We start from the raw sequence: 26534 nt of genomic DNA, 5'->3' as shown, positions 1-26534 counted from the left end.
GGTCACTTTGGATAAAAGCATCTGCCAAGTGAGGAAATGTAATGTAATAATGTAATGTGTATACTGCCTAAAGTAAATTTCTTTGCGATTGTGATCCATCTACCACCCACAGCTGGTTTTTGGGAGAGCCGGCAAATGTCTAAATTTATCAGGTGCTACAAACAAATAAGAGTTTGTAATTCCACACTCCAAAATAGGAAGAAGCAGGAGATTTTTCCTCCCTTTGAAATGTTTCACACTTCATTCAGAAAGTCTTCAGACCCCTTCAAATTTTTATTTTTTACATTTTGTTATGTTGCTGGTTCATAACAGTTTGTTGTTTTCATGAATTATGAAGATCCAGTTTTTCTTTTACCGGCATGTTTTTGTTTCTGTCTCAGTATGCGTGAGCGGTATTTAACGATGCTGCTGGTGCGAACTTGTTTGATTTCCCAGGTTACACCCTGATGCACCCATCGCTGACACGGCCTTACCTGATGACAGAGCCTCCCCTGCACACTGACATTATCCACTACGAGAACATCCCAGGATTCCCTGCTGTCCGACAGAACATCCTCAGGTAGGAAATTATCACTGAATTAAAGCTATTGATACAAATATAATATATTTCGTGACTGATACATGCTGTGTGTTTCTTGCAGCCTCCCCCTGGGCAGTCAGGTCATCGCTGTTCCAGTCAACTCCTCTCTGTCCTGGCACACCAACCGGCTCAGGGACAACAGCAAAGAGGCATACAATGTCAGCTACGCCTGGAAACTGGTACGCGATGGTGTAGACAGCTGAGACAACATTTAGTTTCACTGTCTCAACATTTTGCCTTCAGCCCAGATTGGACCACAAACTCTTTCCTCTGTATTTTCTGCTCGCAAAAACACACACGTAAGAAAACTTGCATACATTTAAAAGCTATTTGCAATAAGAAGTCCTTACATACAGTAGTACACGCAACATCATCTTGTTCTTATAGCAAGAGCATGCCTGTAGAGGAGTCAAACAAATGATGCAGTAGGATACAGTATTTTCTTGCCAGAGAGTAATTGTAAATTGACACATGTGAAGATGGAAATTATAAACTGGCAGTTGCTTATTTTTTTCTTAATTTGTCCCAAAAGGATCATATCTGTGAAGCAGAACACACTCAATACCAGAAACAAATGATCATCTTTGGCTCAGGGCCAGTGAGGCTTTATCATGCTGGGATCATAACTCACTCATATACTTTCTCTCCAACTCTTCCATTTCTGTCCATAGCTCTTTGTTATTACTGTACCGCTGTCTAAAAGCGGTATAGAGATTTATGTTCCCAGCCTTTGTGTCTCCACTAAACCCCCCCCCCGCCAACTTAAATCAGTTGGTGTAATAAAGACCAAGTGCTCCCACACCCAGAAACTGTCTATCCCTCCGATCTGCTTTTCCTCTCAGGGCTTGAAGTGTCGTGTTTTAGGAACAAATGGCATCAGGACAGCAATAACATCACGCCATATTGACTCTTTTTGCTTTCTGACATTTAAACTTTTGGCAGGAGCAGAAATATCACACTTAATTCAGGCATTTCACTTTTAGCCTTTTTTAAAAAGCTTTTGACATTTTGTTTCTTTTTTTTCCCACACAGGCGAGTTCAAACGCGTCACCTTTGCCATGAGTTTGGCAGCTGTCTCGGTTTTTTAAAATGAACTTTCCAGAGCCAGTAAAATAGTAAATTGCCTGAGAGAGCATCAATCCAAAAGAGTTTGTTGTTTCCCACACCATTCTGTCCTTTTGTTGGCCCGATGATATCAGGTCATTCATTTATGAGTAGTTAATATTAGTTAACATTCTTGTGATTGTGACCAGAATTAAGATTTGAAGCTAAGGCCATTTTCCCCTGTTTCCTGTTCAGGGACCAGAAGCTCCTGGATCTTTCTGAAAGCTGCATGGTTTATTTAGAATCAGTTGGGTGAAAGCAGTTGTTAAACTGGACACATTTATCTCCTCTGGAAGACGCCTGCAGCCTATAAAACACCAGCTCTGATGTCTGACACTAAACACTGGAAAAAAAAAAGAAGAGAAGACACATAGGGATGGAGAGTGTGTGTAATGTCACGGTCTCCCTGGCGTCTAGTTTGGACAAAATATGTTGGAGTGGATCCTATAAATTACATTAACAGCCTGTATTTTATTCGTAGGCTCGCCATGGACACGGAGCATGTTCTTGGGGTGAAAGTTGTTTTTTATCATGAAAATGAACATACTTACAGTCAGGGAGGGTAACTGTCCTCCGGTCCTGTCTTGTCCTCTAGGTTCAGGACACGTCGTTCATCCTGTGCATTGTGTACGTGCAGCCTGAGATCCCAGTAAAGCAGCTGAAGAACCTGAACACAGCTCCCAGTTCAAAGCTGCTCTACCACCGTTTAGACCTGCTGGGTCAACCCAGTTCCTGTCTGCACTTCAAACAGCTTGCCACTGTTGGTAAGAAAAGCACCACATCCAGAGACCTGGACTAATGTACAATAACTTCAACTAATAACTTTATTTCCAAACTTTTTTTCCCCCCGTAACCAGCTTTAAAACATTGATTCAATTGAACACCTCTCACTGTCTCTCTTTCCCAGAGTCCCCCACAGTGATGTTGGCAGCTGGTAGCTTCTCCTCTCCCTATGAGCACCTCAGTCAGCCAGAAACAAAGCGTATGGTGGAGCACTACACCGCCTACCTGAGTGATAACACCCGGCTCATAGCCAACCCAGGCCTCAAGGTACACAAGCACCCAAGCCTGGAAACTTACATATGAGTCGTGACGAAAACCAGCCTGGCAGCACACACACTCAAAAGCAAGAATTAATGTTGTTTACCTGACAAACATATGGCACACAGCCATCCCAGCGGTCAGGTTACAGGCATGTACACAAATATTCCCGCATGCAAATATGTACAAACACTATTAAGCACAATTTATTTGCCCCAAGACAGTTTTTTTTTATGTATGAGTTCTTTTAATGCACCTTTTACTTCTGTTCCATCTGACAAGCATATCTAGATTTTTTTAGGCTGCTTAAAATTCACAAATCTTAAACGAAGTTCTGCATCTTTAAGTCAGGGATAAACACCCACGTGGTTTTGGCAGTCTGTGTGCATTCCTGTCCTGGGGGGAGAAGGGGGTTAGAGTTTAAACTCTAAGCTTCAGTCCCAGCTCTGATTCCCAGGCTGGTCTTAAAGGCCCCCTCCAGTGACCTGATCACCTCTTTCAAACTTTGAAGCTTCTATGAAAATGGTACTGAGATGTGATTTTTCAGGGTGTTTTTCAGGGCTTTAGGACTTATGAAGTCCAAATTTATTCCTGAATACTGGTTGCCTAAGGCTTGTTATTTGTGATTTCTTGATCAGAATGATCGTATATCTTACAATGCAGTACAATAAGTTCAAGTTTAGATGCAGCATCATTGTGCCTGTTTCAAAACAGGATGAACTTTTTTCTCATATTGTTTGTGGTTTGACTGGAAGCCAGAAAGTTTCCCAGAGTTTAAGCAGACTTACATCTCAAGCTAACCCGAGATTAAATCTCTTACTTCTCCTCTCCTCCTCCCTCCTTACCTCTTCCTCCCCTCCTTATCTCCTCTCACCTTTCTTTCTACCCTCAACGCCTCTCTCCTCCCTCTGTCTGCCTCCATCCCTCCATCCCCGCTCCTCTGCAGTCTTCTGTCAGGAACGAGGTTATGGCGACCAGTCACGTCACGGATGAGTGGATGACACTAATGGAAATGAGTAGCCTCAACTGCTACATTGTGCGCCGTTACATAGCAACCCCCAGTGGGGTGCTCCGGATTTACCCAGGATCGCTGATGGACAAAGCCTTCGACCCGACCCGCAGACAATGGTGAGGCTTACTTTGGAGGGTGTGAAGAGGGGGAGAAAAAGAGTGAAGGGGTGTGTGTGTGTGTGTGTGTGTGTGTGTGTGTGTGTGTGTGTGTGTGTGTGTGTGTGTGTGTGTGTGTGTGTGTGTGTGTGTGTGTGTGTGTGTGTGTGTGTGTGTGTGTGTGTGTGTGTGTGTGTGTGTGTGTGTGTTTTAGGGAAGCAAAAGGATTTATGAAAGAGTGTTGGGTAGGAAGGAGTTAAAGGGAATGAGTATGTGTCCAAACTGCAGGTGCATGTTTGTGCTTAATGATCTACTGCCTTTACTGAGTTCAATCCGGTTAAGGTTCCTCATCAAACTGTTGAATTGTAAGGGGCTTTTATAGTTCAGCCTACAGTATAATACATTTTTTTCAAAGTAAAGTAAATTGAAGTCAATTAAGATCATCAATAAATGACAGTTTGTGTGCAGTCAAAACCAAAACTAATGCACCAGCAATGCTCGGATTTCCCCTCAAAAAGTACAGTTCACATTCTCAAATGTCTCGGGGTTGAATGAATGAAAACCTGTGAAGCATCTTAAAAAATGACCTCATTGACCTCTTGTTAGTCAGGGAAAGGGTATGAGATGGTTTTAACTATGTGAGATAACCCCCTGCCTGTGTGATGTGTTGTGCAGGTACCAGCATGCTGTGGCTAACCCTGGCCTCATCACCTTCACGGGGCCATACCTGGATGTGGGTGGGGCGGGATACGTTGTCACAATCAGCCACACCATCCACGCCTCCAGGTATGTGTGCTTTCCCCACAATAAACTTCTCCGCCATGAAACCGTTTGACCGGTCTCTTCCTGAAGTTTCTGTTTAATGGAAGTATACACTTAAGCATTTTCATGGTTGAATTTGGGTGATTTTTTTTTTTTACACTTAGGCAATAAAATGATCAGCTCTCCTTATTAGATAATTGCTCATCAACAGATTCATTGTTGTTATGAGCCCAGACATCATTGTGGGCAGTTAGGATCTCAGCCCGGAAATCACTTCAGCCAGATCTCACCATCTCTGAAGAGAGGAAATAATTTGAGGGAAACTAAAGGAGACCATTGACCAGTTTTGCTTGGGGGCTGTGTAGTGAGTGACATAATATTCTTCATCCGAATGGTCTGGGTTCAGTCACAGTTATCTTCAAGTATGTGCTCTTCCAAAGTCCCCTCGGGCGAGTCATTGTATTCCTACCAACTGAAGGAAGAAGAGCCAAATAACAAATTGAGTGTCACACCGCGTCCCTTCGGCCAGTTTTAAAAGTTATAGTATAAGTTATAGCAGTGATGTTTTCTACACAGCCGGTGCGAATGGGAGGATTGGAAAAGTCTGTGACTGTCGCTGAGATTAGCATGTTTATGTTTCTAGCTCAGTGACCTTAAAGTGCAACTCACCACAATGGCCAGCGTCACTGTTTGCATCCGCACAATAAGAACTGTTTACCATGGTCCATGCAAATGTTCAGTGTACACACAAACAGTCAGTATCAGCATGTGATAAACCAGGATTAGTGTGCTGTTGTGTGCTGGCTCAGTGAGCATACAATCACGCAGCCTGTAATCTGTAAACACAGATTTACAGACCGTGCAGGTGTATGTGTGTGTAGTGTGTATTTTGTGTTTGAGTTTAGGCGGGATTTTCATTCATGTTATCCTAAAGGTCTGCAGAGTAATGAGCCATACAGTTTCAACATGCAGCTCACCACACAATCACAGCAAACAGTGTCACAGATTTTTTATTTTATTTTTTTTTAATAATTTCTTCTGTCTGTTACTTTTCTCTGGACGTCTTCTGCTCTGTCCTCTCTGCTCTTTCTCTCTCTCCAGCTCTCAGATGGCTCCTGGTTATGCAGTCGCAGTGATGGGCATCGACTTCACCCTTCGCTACTTCTATAAAGTCTTGCTCGACCTGCTGCCCATCTGCAACCAGGACAAAGGCAACAAGATCAGGTAAAAGAATGAATGGATGTGATGATCGGACGACCGTCTCTTGTTCTGTTCTTCTCGCTTCTTTTCGCGATATCATTGCTTCTTTTTCAGTTTCTTCTTCTTGATTTCCCCCCTGATTGTCTTTTGGGGTGGCAACATTTCTGTTTTACTGAGCAAGAATTCAGCTTCCAGAGAGATCAAGAAGAAAAAAAGAGAGAGGGGGAAAAAGAGATAAGCTGATTATCACAGCATTCCTGCTGGAGATGTGGCGTTGCTGCTGCCTCAGTCCTACATACTTTCTCCAGCTTTAATGTCTCCCTTTTTAATTTTTTCTTCATCTTTTCTTTTCCACCCCCTCCACTTCCAGTCCCCTCTCTCTCTCTCTCTCTCTCTCTCTCTCTCTCTCTCTCTCTCTCTCTCTCTCCTTCTCCTTGATATGCTCTCTCTGTTGGTGTTCTGAGGCCATATAAGACAGGATTAGCTCAAAGGGGGTGTGGGGCGGAGAGGAGCAATATTTGGCAGGAACAGAGGGAAGCAGAATGGAGCTGTATTATACATATGATTTAAGCTGAATTTAGCACTGGGAAAAAAAAAAATTAAGGATCCAAACAAATAATCGACATATATTCTTTGAATTGATCCAAACTGTTCTTCTCCCGTTAAACCTTAAAGAATTAAGAATCACATTTACATTTGTGTGTGTATATTGCAGGTGCTTCATAATGGAGGACAGAGGCTACTTGGTAGCACATCCCACTCTCATTGACCCCAAAGGTCATGCCCCTGCAGAGCAACAGCACATCACACACAAGGTAAAGCACCCAGAGACAATTACACAGATGTAACACAACCACACACAGTGTATCAGTCACATCAGATATAAATAAACCATTCAACGTTCCTTTCATTCTAAACATGTCCTTTACCGATGGCCAAACATTAGAAACTGTCGCCTTCTTAATATTTCATTCCTCAATTTGTCCTTCTGTTTTCCTGATGGCAGGAGCCTCTGGTGGCTAACGACATCCTTAACCATCCCAATTTTGTCAAGAAGAACCTGTGCAACAGCTTCAGCGACCGCACCGTGCAGCGCTTCTACAAGTTCAACACCAGCATCGTGGTAAGTCAGAGACGCACAGAGAGACTGGATGTATGGATGGCAACACAGGAGACATACAGACACACACAGGCTCCTCACTCCTCAAGGCCTTTGTAAGCAGTATGTTAATATTTGATAGTATAACACTGCTTCCTAGTGGTGACCATTGGTGTCGCAACCATGAATTATTCCTACACTATTAAAACTGCAGTGTAGTGTGCAGTGTGTAGTTAAGGAGTCTGAGAGTATGCTGTATATCCCAATTTAAAAGGTGTACTTTTATTGTTTTTCAGCACGTCTTCATTTCCCACTTTTAGGTTAACAAGGAGCAGCTTTAATATAATGTCACAAATTCAAATCTGAGTTTGTCTAAATACCTCATGTTGCTTACTGGTTACTATACTGATTCCTTGTTTATTTATATGCTCATAGATTGTTTTGTTCCTAGATAGATCCTAATGTTTTGAATTTTTGGTGAACTGGGTTTTAAATAGGATTATAAAGTACTATAAATTTCCAGTTCCCCCATGGGATGATGTGTTGATCTCTCTCTCTCTCTCTCTCTCTCTCTCTACCTCTACTCCAGGGGGACCTCACCAATCTGGTCCATGGCAGCCACTGTTCAAAATACCGTCTGACCAGAATCCCTGGTACCAACGCCTTCGCCGGTATCGTCAACGAGACGTGTGACTCTCTGGCGTTCTGCGCCTGCAGCACCGTGGACCGGCTCTGCCTCAACTGCCACAGGTCTCTGCTTTACCCACACACCAGTGAGGGATTTACTGTTAGATGATAGCACTTGGGAAATATTAAAGAACAAGTCTGATTTTGTGCACATTTGTTAAGTAAAGCTCCAGATATGACAGTATACTGCAGCTGCAGAGTCATCACAGATTGTGTGAATTGTATTTACAGTCACATCATGCAACCAAACAAAAACTCTGCTAATGAAGCGTTACATATGTGGACAGAGCTCATGGTATATGTGTCTTTCAGGATGGAGCAGAATGAGTGTGAGTGTCCATGTGAGTGCCCTCTAGAGGTCAACGAGTGCACAGGCAACCTCACCAACGCTGAAAACAGGTCCGTACTGAACCGCATAGACACTACATTTATATCCGCTAATATTGCTTTGCTCATGAGTTATGCTTAATGATGTAATAGGGAGAAAAAAAAATGAAAGGTAATTTGGAGCAGGCAGCATAGAAAAGTGTTCACCTTTCAGATGATGCCTGTGGACTGTAGCAGTAATGTAGCCCTGAGGTGTAGTCACATCCACATTGTCTCTTAAGTGCTTGAAGGGTGTCTAGCTGACTTCCAAAAAGCAGGGCACATAATAACAGAGGCCAATGGGAACTAACAGTTTTAAATACTAGCATTTACTTTCTATTAAAATCTTTGTTATTCGTGTTAATTTTACTATTTTGTTTGATTTGTTTGAAACCCCTTCACTGGGGATACTGATTAAGGCTACAAAGAGTTAGCATGCTTGGTGTGAATGTTGGAGCATACCAGGTTATGCTGAGTTGCAGTACTCTATTACTTATGTCTTCAATGTAAACAAGCTTTCTATCAGTAATATTCAGCACTAATGACCGAGTTTCAGTGAAAACGTAGTCTGTAGTCTCTGTACCTGACTGTCTTGAAATGCGTCCCTTTCATATTCCTGTCCTTATGAATTTAATTGTGGACACTTGCGTGCTTCAAACACCTTCGGAGCTCTGTAAATGTTTGTTGGTGTTTCCCTCTCTCTCTCCCTCTCTCTCTCTCTCTCTCTCTCTCTCGCTCTCTCTCTCGTTTTATCTGTCTGTCTTTTCCTCTACTGTTTTTGCCACTCTGTCCATCATGCTGTTTGCCTCTCACATCTCCCTCTCTCTCTCTTGTTTTACCCACCTCCGTTCATCAACCATCAGCAGCCTTTGACAGCTCGTCAATGTTTCAAATGCCAATTCCTCTTTTATTTCAGGAAGACGTGCAATTATCGTTTTTCACTGTCTATTTTGTGTCGAGCAGCATTGATGTTTGTTCTTTTTAGAGCTGATTTGCATACATTGACATGCCAAAGATGTTACTTTGCATGTTTATGCTTGGATTTTCTTTTTATGTCAGTTTTACTGTGTTTGCTTTTGTTGAGTGTAATCGTGTTTCATGCTAGGATTTGGAAGGATTTAGTTGGCTGAATGTTTTGACCAAGAACATGTGCTGTACATCCACCTTTCGGCATTTTCACCTTGTGTGTGTTATGATTGTGTCTTTGTGTTGTACAGGAACCCCAGCTGTGAGGTGCATCAGGAGCCAGTCAGTCTGAATGTGATTGATCCCAGTCTGCATGATACCCTGCCCCAGTGCATCAACACGCGCTGTAGCCAGAGATACACCAGCAGGTACACACACACACACACACACACACACTAAACCACACACATTCGCATTATATACCAACACATTCTTACAGAGCCGTATGCCTGCAGACACATACAATGGAGACACATAAAGCTACCATTTATATTACTTGCAAAGCATAGTGCCACCCAGTGGCAATAAATGGGAAGTGTAGATTCGCATTGATGTTAACATTGAATTCCCAGACACTTGACTTTGTCACTCTGCATGATACACACAAGTGTTTGGGAGCGAGAAAAAAGAGAGGCTAAAGCAATTTTAATGAAACTACTAGTAGGTATTGTGAATATTTATCAGTGATACAGTGCTGACTTCCTGTCTAAGTTTGTCCAAATAAATACATAAAAAATGTAGAGAAAGTATTCCTACATCTATAGGTCAAGAACCACTTGGCCAATCTCTAAAAAACTTCAGATTTTTTCAAGTGTTAGCTGTTCATGAGTATTACTTTCATGTCTTTTATTCTGCGCCCTGTTTCAGTGACTGTTTCGGCGTGTTGGACTGTGAGTGGTGCATGGTGGACAGCGATGGTAAGACTCATCTGGACAAGCCATACTGTGCCCTGCAGAAGGAGTGTTTCGGAGGCATCGTCGGCGCCAAGAGTCCCTATGCGGACGGTCTGGGGCTCTTAGGTGAGATGCTTACTCCAAAGAAAGATCAGATACATCATTTCCTCTGCAAATATTGTGATTTTTCTTTTGTGTGCAAAGTGGCTGAGCCATTCAGACTCATCAGCATGTCTCAATTCAGGAACTTGTGCTCACGTATAGTGCTTTAGCTTGATTTCCGAGTAATGAGACATTGTTCCTAGATGTACTGTGGGGCCTTATATCAGACAGTAAGGAAATAAACAAGCAACAACAGAAGAAGACAAAATTCTAATTATTTCCTTGGTCCTTGAGGCAGCAGAAATGTGACCTATGTAGGTGTAGACCGAAACTTTTCTGTTGCTTGGTTATTTTTCCTTTAGTTCTGTCATCAGTTTTTTTCAAAAGGGGAACTGGTTGTTTGATTGCTGTTGAATAATTTTTCTGTGGCATTTCTCTCTGATTAGAGAATAGAAAAAAATAATAGAAAATGTGCCAGCATCGCAGCATGAGTTGTGATCGGAGCCCGAGCTGTTTGATACTGGTTTATTGTAATGTCACCTCTCGAGCCATCTGAAATCTTTTGTAACTTCTTTAAACAACCTTCTGCCCGTGCTTCTCTCTTCTCTCTTTCTTCAGCAGATGAGGAGGTGGCGTCTCTGAACATGATCAAGAGTGCCCCTGTGGGTCCAGTTGCTGGGGGCATTATGGGATGTATCATGGTGTTGGTGCTGGCTGTGTATGCTTACAGACACCAGATTCACAGGCGCTCGCACCAGCACATGTCACCACTGGCGGCGCAGGGTACGTATGACTGATAGTTGGATTCTCTCTCACATATACACATATTTTTACAGTTAAAGTCAAACCTTGCCACTTACAGGTCAATGAAATTGAAATTGTAGTTTTTTGGCAACTAGGGCAACTATGAAAGTCTATCTGCTTGTTTTAACCTTCACAGTTTCTTCTTCACATGCTGACATTTCTGTAAATATCAAAGAAAGAAAGAAAGAAAGTTTTAAAGCAGCATGATTAACAAGCAGTGCGGCGAGTGCTGTTGCTGCTAAACAGCTGACATTAGCATAGCACAGTAGCAGCAGCTGCTGCTGCATGATTTGTGTAATTACTCAGCAATATTGACAAAAACATCAAACAAGATTACAACCTCATTAAAAATCTTCGGTCCAAGTCACTTTAAGTTTGATAGTTTGGTAAACAACTTAGAATCGATGGTGGTTATCTTATCACAAGGCGTTCAATTGAGGAATTGGCTCATAAAGTCACAATACTCAGCGTTGTGTTTGTGGGTGGTTGTGTAGGGTATGTTTGCAGCTGCAGGTTGCACCAACAGTACACAACTGTACGATCAAAGGCAAGGGCAAGTGAAATAATACGAATGGCAAAAAAATTGCTTCTATTTGTGGATAGTGGTTTTATTAATTGAGTGGAGAAAGATCTGATGACAGTGAATCAGTTGTTTAATGGAACAACTCTCAAGGCATTACAGGCCCAGTATGGTATTGCATCTAATGAACTGAAACTTACAGATAAGAGACTATTTGGAGACACACAAGGAGCTACACTAAATTAAAAGTACTTTGAATAGTATTGGTTAGAGACGTTTGAGAAACAAATACCCCAGAGGGCAATAATATTGTGTAAGATTTACATTGACTCAACAGACAATACATTAGATGTGAAAAGTAAATAGAGGTCAACAGGAGTGGGAGAAGGCCTCAATGTGGTAGAGTAGCTCAACTTGGAAAGAATTTGGTTGAAAGCTGAGAATGAGATTTTTTGAAACACCACCATTATAGCCAACTATGACAATAAAAGTAATCCTCTCTGTTTCTGGAATAAATCTCATGTTTTTTGAGAGGACGTAAATGAAGAGAAACTCTGAACTTACAGTCTGTTTATTCCAGGCAATGCATCTCTAAGAGAATAACAAATTATATGTGCCCAGAGCTCTTGTGTTATTAGCCCATTAAATGATTACTATAAACTGAATAAAGCCCCATCTACTTTGGGCCAATGGACCCAAAGACTCAAGGCTATCAACTGTACATAACCTCAAGTTTGCAAGTCTGGGCACTTATTCATAAAGATGGTCTTCTGTTATAGTGTACCAAGCAAAGTGAAAATAGTGTAAATTTCTATTGGGATGATTGGGGGGTGAATCTCAAAGTTTCTATAACCTGACTTATGTCTTTGTATTGTATTCTTCCATACAAACATTATTGTTTCATGAAAAGTTACGTGAGACTTGTTGTCAAGGAAACTGTTCTAATAAATGTTCTAAAAAAAATGTAATTAATCAAATGTAATTAATTCATTAGATGCAATTCCTCTGCCATTAGTTTGTGGCTTAATACAGAAACCCTGTTCACATATCATTCCTACTTGTCATGCTTGTAATACCTCATTAGTTTAAGAATAGTAGCATCTATCTCATCTGAGCCTTCTGCTTCTTTCCTCCCACTCTGCTCACCTCCATGTTGCTCCAGAAATGTCAGTGAGAATGTCTAACCTGGATAATGAGAGAGATGAGAGAGATGAAGACAGCCACGAAGACCGAGGAATCAGTAAGTTCTGTTTGACATGTGATGGAGAAACATTAAAATATAATGGCTTGAACGCTACAGTACTGTAATCACGTATGGCTATTTCACACTAGACATATTTGAGTACCACTTAACTGCGCTTTTGTGTTGACCTGTGTCTTCTCTTCACTTTCAGTCAGTAACACTAGATTTATAGCTGCGGTGATTGAGAGACACACACACACTCCTGAACGGAGACGGCGGTACTGGGGTCGATCCGGGACAGAGAGCGACCATGGTAAGACATTTTGTTTCTCTGCCCTATGCATAGATTAACATGAAGGTGGGGAGGTTTACAAAAAAAACAAACAAAACACAAACGTGTCGACACTCAAAACTAATAATTGTGCTCTCTGCGTACTGTCCTGCAGTATGTCAGCAGAGTAGTTTCTGTATGAAATGCCAATAATGATGTGTCAAACCAAAAATTACTACTTATAAAATCGCCCTTACTTACTAATAGCTACATGGATTTTATGTGGGTTGTCAATGATGGAAATCCTTTCAAACTGGACTAAAAATACTACAATGGATGGTGGTCAAGCTGAAGTCACCATGGTTGTTTAGGAAGTTGATATTCAGTGACAGCTGAGTTTTGAGTCACAACAAGCATTGGGTATTGTTTGGTTAAAAAAAGAAAATTACACTATGTGGGCTTAGTTTTACTTGCTTTTCACTCTCTGGAGATGAAACCTAATCATGATAAGTTTACCATGGAAGTGATTCTAGCAATATTTCCTCTACGTCACGTTCATGCTCTGTCATGGTGTTACACAATAGACAGTTAAATCTAAAATAACCTGCTCTGTGGAGAATGAGTCAGTCATCCACTGGTTACGAAACAGGCCCAATCCTGCACAAAATAAGTGTTAGCCACTTGAGTTGTTCGAAAATTTTGTTTATCACAACCACAACCACAACCACGTAGGCTCAAGAACACGGCTACAGACAGCAACAGGTGCCGTACCAAACTCCTGGATTAGGAGGTGGGCTCTCCTGAGTTGCCTAGGGAGACAAGTGCAGGTTCTCTGGGCTCGTTGTTGGGGACAGGGTGAGGAGTTCAGATATACAGGGGGAGCTTGGAATAGAGCCGCTGTTCCCTAGTGTGGAAAGAAGCCAGTTAAGGTTTCGGAAGGGTAGACTCAGAATATGCTGAAGGGATTACATACCCCCGTCCAGTCTGGGAAAGCCTCTGGATCCCTAAGAAAGAGCTGGAAGACACAAGATAAAGAATGTCTGGATTACCTTGATTAACCGTCTCCCACAGTGACTCAGGCAGAGAAGAGAAGAGAAGTGACAGAACATTGAAGTTAAATACTTCCTCTAAAACGGGCATCTTTTAATAACATGCAGAGTTTTCACATGCGCACTAGTATCCTGGTTATGATCAGATTTATCTTGTTGTCAGAAACGTGGATACGGTCTTAACCAGGTTTTGAGAGACCTGGATATGCCACCCAGAGAAATTAGGAGGGATACTGTGACATGATAACACCTTATCCAGGTTTCTGAAGATTCTTTGTTGGTACAGAGCGTAGTGGCTGAGATGGTCAGTAATGAATACACAAATATAAACAGATGATCATAAACCTGGAGTCTATTATGATCATGTGAACAGGCATCAAAACCAGGATAAGAGTCAAACCCGAGGTAATAATGTGCATGTGAGCATACTTATAATAGAGCGTAAAACCTTAACAAGATAGATTTAAACTACACTGTCAAAAATCTGATTTGGGGCTTAGATTTTTAAATGAAAATTATTCCCTTTTGAATGTTACAGTCTCAAATCCACAGTTAGCTCTCAATTCACTGGCAGCGGTTCAGCTCCTGGCTTGTTCTTTTCATTATATCACAGCTCAGAACCTCGTTTTCTCTCGTCTCTAGCTTTGGGAGAGTTGCTCGTGTTCACCGTAACCATTTGTGGAGCTTGTAAGTCTGACACTCGATGAGCGTGGATGGATAGTTTCACCCACATGGGCTCTTACCACCTACATGTGGCATCACTCCACTTCCTGGCGATGAGTGTCTCTGTTACTTGTTACATAACTGATGATGACAGAGAGGATGAGTATGAAGGGAGGAGAGTGGGCTAAAGTGAAACAAAGACGAGTCGGCTTAAACTAGGGAGGATAAAGACATGTGGGATAGAGCTGTAGAGGAATGGAGAAAATTAATTTATTAGTAAGATGAGCTCATCTGTAGTGATTGAAGTGTTATTTTCTCTGTAGTTCATTAAAGATTATAATCAACTCTCCTGCATAGCATATTTTTACAGTGATTTTTTACATAGCTACACATTTTTGAAGGAATGTTTTGAAGAAGAAATATTGAATAAATTTAAGTTTGTAATCTGGAATATGATTTATGAACAACACCTGAATTGTTTTTCTCGTATTATAAAATAACTAAAGAGAGAGCATAACTCAGTGATTAAAAAGGCCTAATAAAAAGGGCGATGATGAGAAATGGACGGGAAAGACTATCTCATGTTGTGTAACTGGGGATGGGAAAGAAAAAGCTGAAAATTAAGGACAAGTGCAGAGATGCAAACATGCAAAAATGATGAAAGAGGGGAAATTAGAGTGAAATGAAAGGGCAAGAGGACAGGGACAGAGAGGCAGATGAGTTTGAAATAATGGAGAGAGGGGGTGTAAGTCCGTCAGGGAGTAAAACAAACTCATAAGTTGACGCAACAAAGTTGCTGCTCTTCTCTGCTTGGTCAAAGGTGCCCTCCCACCACAGTCCACACACTCATACTGCATAAGGGTGTGACACACAGACACAAACCATCGCCGAAGGATCAGAGCATTAAATCTGTTAAGTGAGTGACGCACACATACATAGTGCTGTTTGACCATGGTGGTTTTCAGCTGCAGTATTAGCTTCCAGGAGATGGTTAGAACTACTCAGTGCAAAATGAGCAGTGTGCATAAATGCATACGTATATAAAATCTCCAACTTTAATCCACACACCCTAACATAATAGTGTTTATGTTTATACTTTCAAGGGCAATGTGCAGTATCAGTCATACGTAGAGAGAAGAGGAAGCACATATCATTACATTTGTATGGTGTTTTGTGCATCTTCAAAATAACAAAGAAATTCACTTTTACAAGTCACATACTTCCAGGAGTAGTTTGAGAGTTTTGCATTTTGGGTTGTATATACAGTAAAGCTTAGCCAGTTACTGGTCTCAGCTAAGAACACATAATCCTGTAAAACCACACATTGTCACTTTTAGAGTTTGTTTTTTATACAGAATAAACAGACAGAATGTAGCATGATAATTGAGCTTTACAGGTGTTGGTAGGTGGATTTTTTTTTAACCTTTTGGAGTTTGGTGTTTATTCTAAGCTAAAATAACCGACTGCTGGTGGTAGTGCACTCAACGCACAGACATCTAATCTAACTCTCTGCAAGAAGGCGAATAAGAGTATTCCCCAAAGATAACAAACTATTTTATAAATCAACATCTCATTCAGTTTGTCACACATCTAATAACACTGTCTTTCACTTGTCATTAAACTGTCTCTAGTATTTGTTTCCAGCTGTTAAAAGAAAGATCTCTAAATGTGCAGAAATCTCAAAGGTGCAATACTTTTTACTGATTCTCCACATCTCTTGGCTTTAAGAGGGATTTGATTTCCTTTCCTGGTTCAGCTGAGAATTGTCAACTGGACATGGTTAGCTGTAGACCTGCCTAGAACTCTGGCTCTTGCTTTGGGGAAAAGAGGGATAAACTGTGCTGAAGTTGGCATCTTCCAAGTCTGGAACTTCTTTGAAGTCTCCATCCCTCCCTTTCCTTTAATCCCCCCTTTCCTCTATCCCTACCTCAGCCCCCCTCCTCTCTTTTTCTCTCCTTGTCTCTCCCTCCGCTCATTTTTCTGTCTCTCTGTGTCTTTGTCTGCTTTCTTTCTTTTGGTATCAAAGCCAGGCTAATCTTTGGAGAATCAGGGAGGGAAACTTGTGAGAAAGCTTCTCAGTTCGACTGTAGTACAGGATTTTAGAACACCACGAAGGACATTTCCTTAGTTTACATGATGCCACCGTGTGGGTTATACATTACCTTCTATTGTATCACATTATATCACAGGATATACAGCACTAAAAATGACAGGAAGATAGGGATGCCAGTGTTGGTTGGTTGGTCTGTGACTGAAATATCTCAATAAATTAATGAAATTTGGTCCACATTCGTGTTCCATGTACTTTTCATCTAGCTCCATCATAAGTTTAATGAAAATTAAATTGTCCAATACTTTGTTTATGGCTACTATACTTTAAGTTTATGGCAGAATACTTTGAAAACTAACTCAGTTACACTTCGTTTTTATGCTAATTAGCAAATGTTATCATGACACATGCCAAACTAAGATGGTGAATATGCTAAACAAAACCTATACAATACATATTAGAATGCTAGAGTGCTAGCATACGGACATTAGCATTTATCCCAAAGCACCACTAATTACAGCCTCATAGAGCTGCTAGCATGGCTGGGAACTCTTAGGTTTGTTTATAGTTTGACTTGGTTCTGGACTTACTAAGCATTTGCCTGGGGATACAGCCAATACAACACAAGGTTTCTGCTACAAAACCCTGACAAGAATCTTGAGGGATCAGATATGTATATGTGATGTTTAGACTGTATAGGATAGAAAAAGGTTGTTGGGAGATCAATTTGACACAAGGCCACACAAATGCATATACATCTGGCTACCGCCTTCAGCCTGCATGACACACACACACACACACACACACACACACACACACCGTCACGCACACATACACAGACACATCCTCACAAATCACTTGGTTCAGTATCTGTGGAGGTTTAATGTTTCATCATCCAAAATGGCAACGATTCTTCTATAAATATAATCGTTGAGGCACTCAGGCTTACAGGGTTATTTGCTCGAATAGTAATAGCAGATGTTCCCATCGTGCTGAATGTTGCTGGTGTCATTTCAGAAGCTAAAAAAACACGGTGCTAAAGGAATTAAGGAAAATGGGTTTATTTCCAGATCAACTACCAAATATTTTTTTATAGTCACACTATGTGTTTCAGATGAATTTCATGGCTCTGACGGTGACGAAGCCCACTTAGTAGATGAAGGGTTGTGTCGAATTTGAGTTCGAATGAAAAATGTAAGCAATTAAGCAAACTGAATAAACACAGAACTACAAGGCTTTCATGAAATTTTGCTTCTGGGAGCTTTGAACAGTCAGAGGAGTCGATTTATTATCTCAATCGTCAGAAACTTACAGTTAGGTTTGGCCTTGCATAAAGGTTAAAATTGTCACTCATCAGAATTTAGTATCATAAAATATTAGTCTCCTTATGTTCAATCTGTTATTTACTTGGTCTTTGACCCAGTAATCCCTTTTCACTGTGACAGCAGTACTGGCCCCCCCCCCCCCCCCCCCACTGCTCCAGTTACCCATGTATCCGAACTGCCATGTTGGCTTTGGGTGCCGTCTCCTCAGGCTAAACGTATGTGCAAGATATGTAGGAAAGTGGTCATAAATATGTATGCTCCTTTTGTGTTCAAGTTGTAGTGAGAAAGCTGAATACATATGGAGAAGAAAATGCCCAACAGGGATATTTAGTTGTCAGTGCACCATAAATGTAAGGCTTCAGAAACATTGTGTGTTAGCCTGTATCCACAAGCATGTTTCTGTGTTGAATGTCTATGACTGGAGGGCGTCATTTGCTGAGTAGTTTCTTTCATGCTGTCTTCCATTTCTTTGTACACAAACCTATGCCAAAATCCTTTCCCTTTCTACCCAGTGCTTGAATGAGGCTTATATATAATACTTAATGTGGTTGGTTTGTGCTGGATTCTCTACAAACCAATGAGGTTTTGTGTTTTTTGTGAATTTAAGTTGTAGAGTAAACGTGAAACATGAAGATAAAGGGATTTACTAGTAGGGGTTAACACTGGATTTCTCAAAAATGTATTACTCAGGACCCAACTTTCAGGCTTTAAAATTCTCAAGAGCCAAGTTGTACTGAAATGATAAGTGAGTTAAACTGATTATCTGGGTTTTTATATGGGTTTTAATACATTTTAAATATTACTACACTTTGGCAAATTACTTTTTTTTCTGACATTTTATTGACTAAATGATCAATTAAAAAAATAATAAAAATATAAATTTGGTAATAATGGCATTAGTTTGAACCTTGATTGGCAGTAGGGGAAAGACTTAAAAATGAATTAGTGTGTTACAGGTAACAAGTAGGGGCAAGGTTGCTCAACAATTTCAGGCTCATGATCCAACCTTTAGGCTTTTTAAGTCTTAAGTCATAAGAATGAGTGTGGCATACCTCTGTAGTCTGTTTTCATGAGTGTGCACGCAGCTCCAAATTGATTACATGGAAAACGTGATACAAGCCCATTAAATCAAATCTGTCAGTGATATCGGACAATCAAATTTTCCACAAATTTCGCACAGCCCCATCTGCACATTCAGTGAGCCCATGTGAGGTCATGACCCTGAGATTGAGCAACTGGTTCACATCAGGGCTGTGCACACTGAAAAGATTGAGGCTATGGAATAACTTAAAGGTTTTTTTTAGAGGAAAGAGTTGTAAGATAACAAGTCCAGTAATGCCAAACTCTGCATATTTTTTGTATCCAGGTTACAGCACCATGAGTCCGCAGGAGGACAGCGAGAATCCACCGGGAAACAACGATCCGCTCTCAGCAGGCGTCGACGTTGGTAACCACGATGACGACCTCGACCTGGATACACCTCCCCAAACGGCTGCGTTGCTCAGCCACAAGTTTCATCCCTACCGGCACACGCATACACACCACCACCCGCTGCACACGCACCACCTGCAAGCTGCAGTCACCGTGCACAGTGTGGACGCTGAGTGCTGATCCTCAGCATGGCATTGCACCTCCTGCCAAGGATGGAACTTTTTTTTTTATTAAAGACTATTTTTAAAAAAAACATTTGTGCTTGATTACACAGTGGGTACTGTCAGGATGGACAGAGGGAGTGAGACGCCACATCTGGACTCAAACCCCATGGTGCCACTGCGCTTCTGGGACCCCCGCCCCGAGTGGATCTTTTCTTAATATGGGCCTCATGGTCTCATTGTGCCAACATCTCCATCTCAGCTCTTTCTTCACTGATCCCAATCTAAAACCTCTGAAGTGTACACAGTTTTTACAAACACCGAAAATGAGGAGACCTGGGCCAGTGGAAATAACCAAATGGGAAATTTTGTTTGTTTTCTGAAGACATTTGGCATTCAGGACGCTGTATGTGCATACAACATTTTTTGGGAGCAAACACAGCACTGTTTGAGTTCATTCACTGGCCTTCAGTGAGGAGAGGACACAACTGGAACCTAAAAGCCTAGAGGGAGGACAAACTTGTTCACTTTCACATGGAAGGCCAGTGCAAACACTGTGTTGGATCAGTGGATAATCAGATTAAATCTAGAGCCTGATGTGGACGCTTGTTGCCTCAGGGCTTCATCCCAGTCCCCATACAGGTTGTCCACTAAGCCCACTTGTGATGAGGGGAACAGAACACTCCTTTCATTTGTGAAAACTGCTGGACGTCTCTGAAGAGAAAAAGATATCAACTTTCCAACACTTATGTGGATCTAATATGGGATTATACTATGAACTCTATTACAGCTTTACTCTCCTTGGTTCTGCAGATGGACACTCCCAACTTTTTGCCTTTATCCAAAGGAGTAAGCTGCTGGTCTCACAAAATGGCTTGGGAAGATATTTGGACATTTCCATGAATATCTGTGAACTTCAAAGTAGGAAAATTCTTCAGTGAATCACATAAAAACAGGAAGAAACACTTAAAAAAAGGAAAATATTATTTTTCTACTATTTATTAAAGAGGTAGATTTTCAAGACAGATGAGCAAACAGCTGTCGCCAACACAAACAAGACAGCAGTCAGGATAGTCACACGTACCAACCCCCTTCCCATAACCAGCGCATCATATTTAGGGCTCATTATTTTCAGTTTTTAATTCCCTAAAAAAACAGTGAATGGTTGTTTATTTCGATTTTTTTTTTTAATATTGGTAAAACAACAGACCATGTGAACACTTGACATTTTAATTATTTTTTTTTAAATATTTTTCTCAATGTTGTGTCACTTTGGTGCAGAATCAGCAGCTCATCTGCATTTTTCTTCCATTTGTCTGTCCACATATTACCAGAAGCATCCTCTCTCCACTAGAGGATCCTGTTTACCATATAGTGTAGTGACAAGTGTCCCCTTAAAGTAAGAAACATTTTGTAGATGAGCATGGACCTAAAATCCGAGTCAAAATCAGTTCTGCTCCTTTCAAAAAAATCCAGCTATATTTCATATATTGACATTGATTTAAAAAAAAAAAAAAAAAAATGAAAACAATGAGCCTTAACCACATCCTGTGTCAGAGCATTTAGGAGGAAGTGGTGTTTGAGATGTAGCACATTTTACTGTGTGTTTTCACAGTTTTGAATCACAGAGGTGCTTTTGTCTTCTGGTGAGGTAAGATGTGCTGTGCCGAACAAGTTGCAAACGTCCTCATTCTGGACATGTCCTCTGTATCAGGAGGCAGAACTTGTATGCTTGCTGGCCTTTTAAAGCCTCCTGAGGATGGAGGAGGGAGGAGCGACACTAACACCGGCAAAACATTCCTGGCTTTAGTCACTGCTGGGGATTTGGTGTGTGAGGATAATTGGGGACCATCACAGAGGTCCTACGAGATTTTCAGAGATTGAGTGCTGTCCTCTCTAACTGCCCCAGTAGAAAAACCAGAACAGAACAGAATGTTGTTGTTTTTTTTCACCTTATTTTACCACAAATTTTTGCCTCTGAGGCCAAGCTGATATTATACGTGTGTTGAGGTTATGTACTGGATTTTGTGCAAATCAATTTAAATTTCCATTCATGCCCGAGATGGAATCTCCTTCTTGTCAAAGAGAGTGAAAGAGGGAGAGATGCTGCTGTTGATGTACAGAGGTTACACCCATCTGTCAGCTCCTCTGTGGTTAACCACTCAAAATGTCTTTTCTACACATCTCTAGTTTAACTTTTGTTTTTTTGTGTACAAGTGTATGTGTGTGTGTGTGTGTGTGTCTGTCTGTGTGAGTGAGAGAGAGAGAGAGAGAGAGAGAGAGAGAGAGGGAGGAAAGAATGAGTATCCGCCTGGAATATTTTCATGCATTATTGTATTTTTTTCAAGATAGTATTAGAGAATTATAGGTGAAAATTATTATGATTGAGAAATCCACTTATTTTTATTCTGATGAAGAGTCACTTGACCCGATCTGTGCTTCATGGGTTTGATTGTTCAACAGGTCAAATCATGTCTGTGTGGCATCTGTTCATTTCTGGGTGCCAAAATGTCTATTGTTCTTCAGAGATTCAATATGAAGTGTAAATACAGAAATCACAAATAGCTATTAATGTCCTGTACACTCCATTTTTTATGTTGGTAAGATAACGTATGCTTCAAATGATGCTCAGATATTTGGGTTGATATTTTGAATTGTCTGTTCATGGTGTCTCACTATATTTTTGATGCCTTGGATGTTTTTTTTTTTTTTTTAGATTTATTTCTCTTTAGGTCCATATTGGATGGAAGTCAGTACTTGGAAAAATTAATACACACTTTTATGTTTGAGAGACTTCTAGTTTTTAAAGTTTTATTGTGTGTCTTCAAAATGTTAAAGAAAACCTTATCTCTCCATGAACTGATTTAGAATTGCAAAATAACGGTACAACATCTTTTCACTGAGGTAATGGCCAAAACAAGAACCTAGTAGTGGATTCAGGGTTTACAGGAGACTGCTGTAAGCCGTGCGATGGCTTTGTTGCTACTAAAGACTGTCAGCCATTTTCATTTACAATCATTTTAGTGTGCTTAACACTTCAGTAGAATATTTACATTTGCACACTCAATGTGAACTCATTAAACTTCCACCTGAAAATTGCTAAATAATTTAAAACAGAGTAGTCTTATTTGTAGTGGATTAATTATTTAATTTGAATTACAGAAAGGTTCATCACCAAAGTTGAAATTGATAATTTTCCTGTTTTCACCACTTTATATGGTACATAATTTCGGTTCAGTTGACGCAGTCTTGTAGCATTTCCCAGCTATCTGTAGATCAAATGCAGTCTTGCGTGTATCATCCCATATGTGTGTATGTTGGGCAAATTGTTTTCTCCGAAGTGGTTTGATGTTAAAAGCATATTTTCTGGAGAGCTTTTAAACAGTATTTACCAGCCGTTGTAAACAAGTATATGTGTGTGTCTATACAGAACACTCTGAATTTCATTAATTAATGTACTGAAGGAACATGTGTACATCACCCCCCTCATGTATCATATAAAGTTATCAAATTGAGATTTATTGCAATGTGAATGTGATAAAGTCCATTTTACACTTAAATTATCTGTCTTTTGTTATTCCTGTTTATTTTTTTAGCCACTATTGTGTATTTTTTAAAGGGCAAATCTAAATTGAATTATATAGCTTAGCAGATGTAAATCGATGTAGAAAATATATTTTTGATTCCATTCTTTCTTTTTTCCTTGTCAAAATCTGGTGCCTACGCTACCCAGAATGCAACTTGACCACTGACAGTTCGGTCTGCGATTTGGGTGCGTTATGCGTTCACGTCACAATGTTTAAACCCTAATTATCAACAGCTACAAATAGACTGCAAATACACCACCACTGGCAGGTTCATCAAATTAAATCCAATATTAACACTAATACAATGGATTTAGATCATTGTATAGGAGCTATACACGGTTTATTTGTATGTGTTCTAAGTTGGCTCCATGAACTGCTACAGATACATAACCCAACAAAGCTAGTTTAGGCTGTTTATCAGGTGTGACTACAAGGTCAACACTAGGGTTAACCACTTTCTGTGATTTGTCAACATCCCCTAGTCAGAAAAACAGCCCTAACCAGTGTTGCCTCAAGTGACATCATATTAGGCAGTTTATAAGAATTAATGCAGCTCCCTCTGGAGCCACAAAAACCTTCATCTATACAATTTCCCCCCCACACATTCAGTAGTACTTCCCAAGACCAGTTAAGAGACTTAAATGTATAAAATCGGTGTAATTACCCTTTAAAAGTATGTTGCAGTTCAAGCCACGCCCCAATGAGTGATGTCACAAGAAACGTTCTCCATAGTTAAAATCTTAACACCTGTTGCACCACCATTGATTGGGATGTAGCAAAAAGCTTGAAAGGTTTAAATCTTGGAAACCATCTACCCAGTTTTGACAACTGTCATTTATTTATATTTAGTTGCTTTTTAAGAACACGAAGAACGCCGCGACCGCCAGAGAAACACTAACTTAACACATTATCCTTTAAGAAGTTGTTATAGTTAACATGTTAGCAAACGTAGGACCTCACCTTTTAGCACCCCCAGGAGACAGGAGCAAGATTATACCATTGGAGTCGTGTTTCTGGGCACATGATGATGAATGTAAGTCAAAGATTCGCTGTTTTATTCATTTATTTCAACTCGTGAGAAAAACATGCATCCTAAACTCTCCCTTGCGTCCAAGTTAGGTGTTCGGTTTTTTGTCCAGCTAGCTAACGTTAAACTTTCGCTGTGCTAATATTAAAGTTTAGCTATGCTAAATCAACTCGTTCTGTCCTATGTTTGGTGCTGGGCTGTTTGCATGTAGTGTGTGTATCATAGCATATAGATGTAAAAAGCTACCCGCTGTTGGTGAAAATGGATTTGTTTGTTGGCTGTTTGATGTTTATTTAGAAATTTGAACGGTGACTTGTTCTGCCGGGCTTTTTTTAAAGCCTCAGTAGATTTTAGCTGGGTTCATAGATCCCCAAAATGAAGTCAAGTCTGATGTCAGGTTATTTTAACAAACAGAGCTATTGATCTCAGAGCTGCAAAGATTTGTCCATGGAAAGAAATCATATTTTGGATAATCGATTGTCATTTTGGTGTCGACTGTTAGTGGAAATTGACGAACAGTTGAAGAACAACCATGTCCATGCAGAACCCAAGAAAGTATTGCTTTGTATTTACAGTGCCACCGATTTCTCATTTAATGCAAAAACACAAATTCTACAGTTAAACAATAATCCCCTCATTGATATTTTGTCCCACATGTTGCTAATTGTGTTTTTCTATTGTCATTTGAGCCATTTTGTTCTTATTGTAAGAGGTTATGGAACAGGTCACCCACAACCTGCCCTGCACCGATAAGCCAGGGAGATTATCTGCTGGGGATTTTGTGTGTTGTTTCAATACCTGGCCCTGTATTCCTACTCGCTGACAGCTGAGTAATATTGTCTGATGCCTCTTCAGCCTTAATTATTCTCTCTGGTTCATGCAGGGACATTCAGGACACCTTCACTCAAAATTGCTGTTCTTTAGAGGGCTTTGGCCTTGTTTGGTAGGGAGCATTTTTAATGATTCGCAGAGCTGTCTGCTTCTACTGCTGTCGAACTGGGATAACTGTCTGACCCAATAGATGGAGAGACAATCCTTTAACATGAAGATCCATCTGTGTCAGTGTCCACCCTGTTGAAAGAGTACTACATCAGTAAAAATGATTTAATATGTTCTACAAATAACTCTGCAGATGGTGAGAATTTCTAACAGGAATTGATACAGTCACAATATGCGTTATTAAATAAAATTCTTCTACAGTTCATCAAAATGTCATTGGAGAATATTTTAAGATTTAACAATCAGTGGTTAAATCTCAGTATTGGGTCAGCAAAAGCCTTTGCTTTTTCTGCCAAGATAACAATACAGAAAGGGACCAAAGGACCAGAGGTCTATGGCTTTTGTAGAAAAGAAAATTTCTGACTTGGTAAAGTTTGAGAAATCCCAACCTCCTATATCCATTTTAGCTCTTCACCCCTACTTCAAGAAATGGGGCATTTCAGAGTATGAAATGGTTTTTCAGCCACAATCTGCACTTAGTTCCACAAGGATAGTGTTTTTTTTTTTTATGTTTGAAGCTGTTGGACATAGGTCATGCAATTTGTGGGTGAAGGAATAGTGGTACATACTGCCTGGAAGACCTATGATTTTTTTATGAGGGTTTTTTCTGTACCTACAGCGTTTCCTGCCAGGGGATCTGGGAAACAGCCACAGATGGAGAGGCAACATGGTGCTGATACAACGTAACAAGAGGCTTCTTTGGTTTGGGGGCAAAGAGCAGTGTGCTGTTTAAGTGTTTGTTTTCCTTTTTAGAAAGGAGAAATCAGGACTGCCCTCAAGACCTAGAGGTTAAGGTGCCAAACATGAACCTTTTAAAGCTCCAGTTGGTGTCTGACTGGGAACCTTTGGTGCATGTCCTTCCCCATCTCCCCATACTTAGTATCATAACTTCCCCAAAATAACACCAACATGTTACCTTATCCATCACCCTGTTATTTAGCATTACAACATTTTAGAAAAAGAAGGAATAAGATATTTATGTTCCTGTTTTAGACGCCATAGAGATGGAAGAGAAGACTACAGCTCCCAGTCTCTCTGCTACAGTATATGACATAACCATCAATGCAGTGAGCAAGTTATTTTAATACTGAGAGATACACCTGGACTGTGATTGTAGCATATTGAAACGATTTTATTTAATAATTTAACACAGAGCTTCTGTGAATTTGTATGGTCAGTCATCTTTGATACTTTCATCTGATCACATCTTTTAAAATCTCACATTTAATTTCAATGACCAACAGAATAGGTAAATATAGGTGGTTCCTGAAAAGGTACAGTGTCTTTGTCTATTTTAAAAGAAGGTCATAGAGTGCAGCTAAGTAAATTGTTTCTCCTTGAGGTGGATAGTGAAAATAGCGATGGCCACACTGGGCTCTCAGTTTACTGAACATCAGCAGGGAAGTAGTTCATCACTGTGGAGAGCTGAAGGAGAGACAGAGCTCTCCCCCCACGTCTCTGTCAGCCTGTCGACATGTCCCATAAACCCCATCAGTTCGTCGGCTTTCATTCATACCTCCTCTGCATAGCCCTGTCTTTGTCTCCTTTCCACTGCCA

General features: G+C 40.5%; 1 protein-coding gene across 2 annotated transcripts in view; it reads left to right on the top strand.

Moving 5' to 3' along the window:
• The window catches only part of cachd1 (cache domain containing 1), an 86899-nt gene extending 63975 nt beyond the window's left edge, over positions 1–22924 (top strand). Inside the window, exons 11-27 of one of the 2 annotated variants that reach the window (XM_056378744.1) lie at positions 436–559; positions 642–759; positions 2280–2448; positions 2592–2734; positions 3672–3853; positions 4508–4618; positions 5696–5818; positions 6510–6609; positions 6801–6917; positions 7483–7643; positions 7893–7979; positions 9164–9280; positions 9780–9931; positions 10529–10690; positions 12394–12471; positions 12626–12727; positions 19139–22924. In XM_056378744.1, the coding sequence (XP_056234719.1) occupies positions 436–559; positions 642–759; positions 2280–2448; positions 2592–2734; positions 3672–3853; positions 4508–4618; positions 5696–5818; positions 6510–6609; positions 6801–6917; positions 7483–7643; positions 7893–7979; positions 9164–9280; positions 9780–9931; positions 10529–10690; positions 12394–12471; positions 12626–12727; positions 19139–19383 (2291 nt within the window). In that variant the 3' untranslated portion in view covers positions 19384–22924. Of the gene's footprint in view, positions 1–435; positions 560–641; positions 760–2279; positions 2449–2591; positions 2735–3671; positions 3854–4507; positions 4619–5695; positions 5819–6509; positions 6610–6800; positions 6918–7482; positions 7644–7892; positions 7980–9163; positions 9281–9779; positions 9932–10525; positions 10691–12393; positions 12472–12625; positions 12728–19138 lie in introns of both variants that reach the window. The other variant, XM_056378743.1, reaches the window with a different exon arrangement.
• Positions 22925–26534: the final 3610 nt, after the last annotated feature.

The sequence above is a fragment of the Seriola aureovittata genome, chromosome 6 (genome assembly GCF_021018895.1).
Source record: "Seriola aureovittata isolate HTS-2021-v1 ecotype China chromosome 6, ASM2101889v1, whole genome shotgun sequence".
Classification (NCBI taxonomy): Eukaryota; Metazoa; Chordata; class Actinopteri; order Carangiformes; family Carangidae; genus Seriola; species Seriola aureovittata.
Note: the sequence above shows the minus strand (reverse complement) of the source record. Positions and strands in the feature narration are given on the sequence as shown.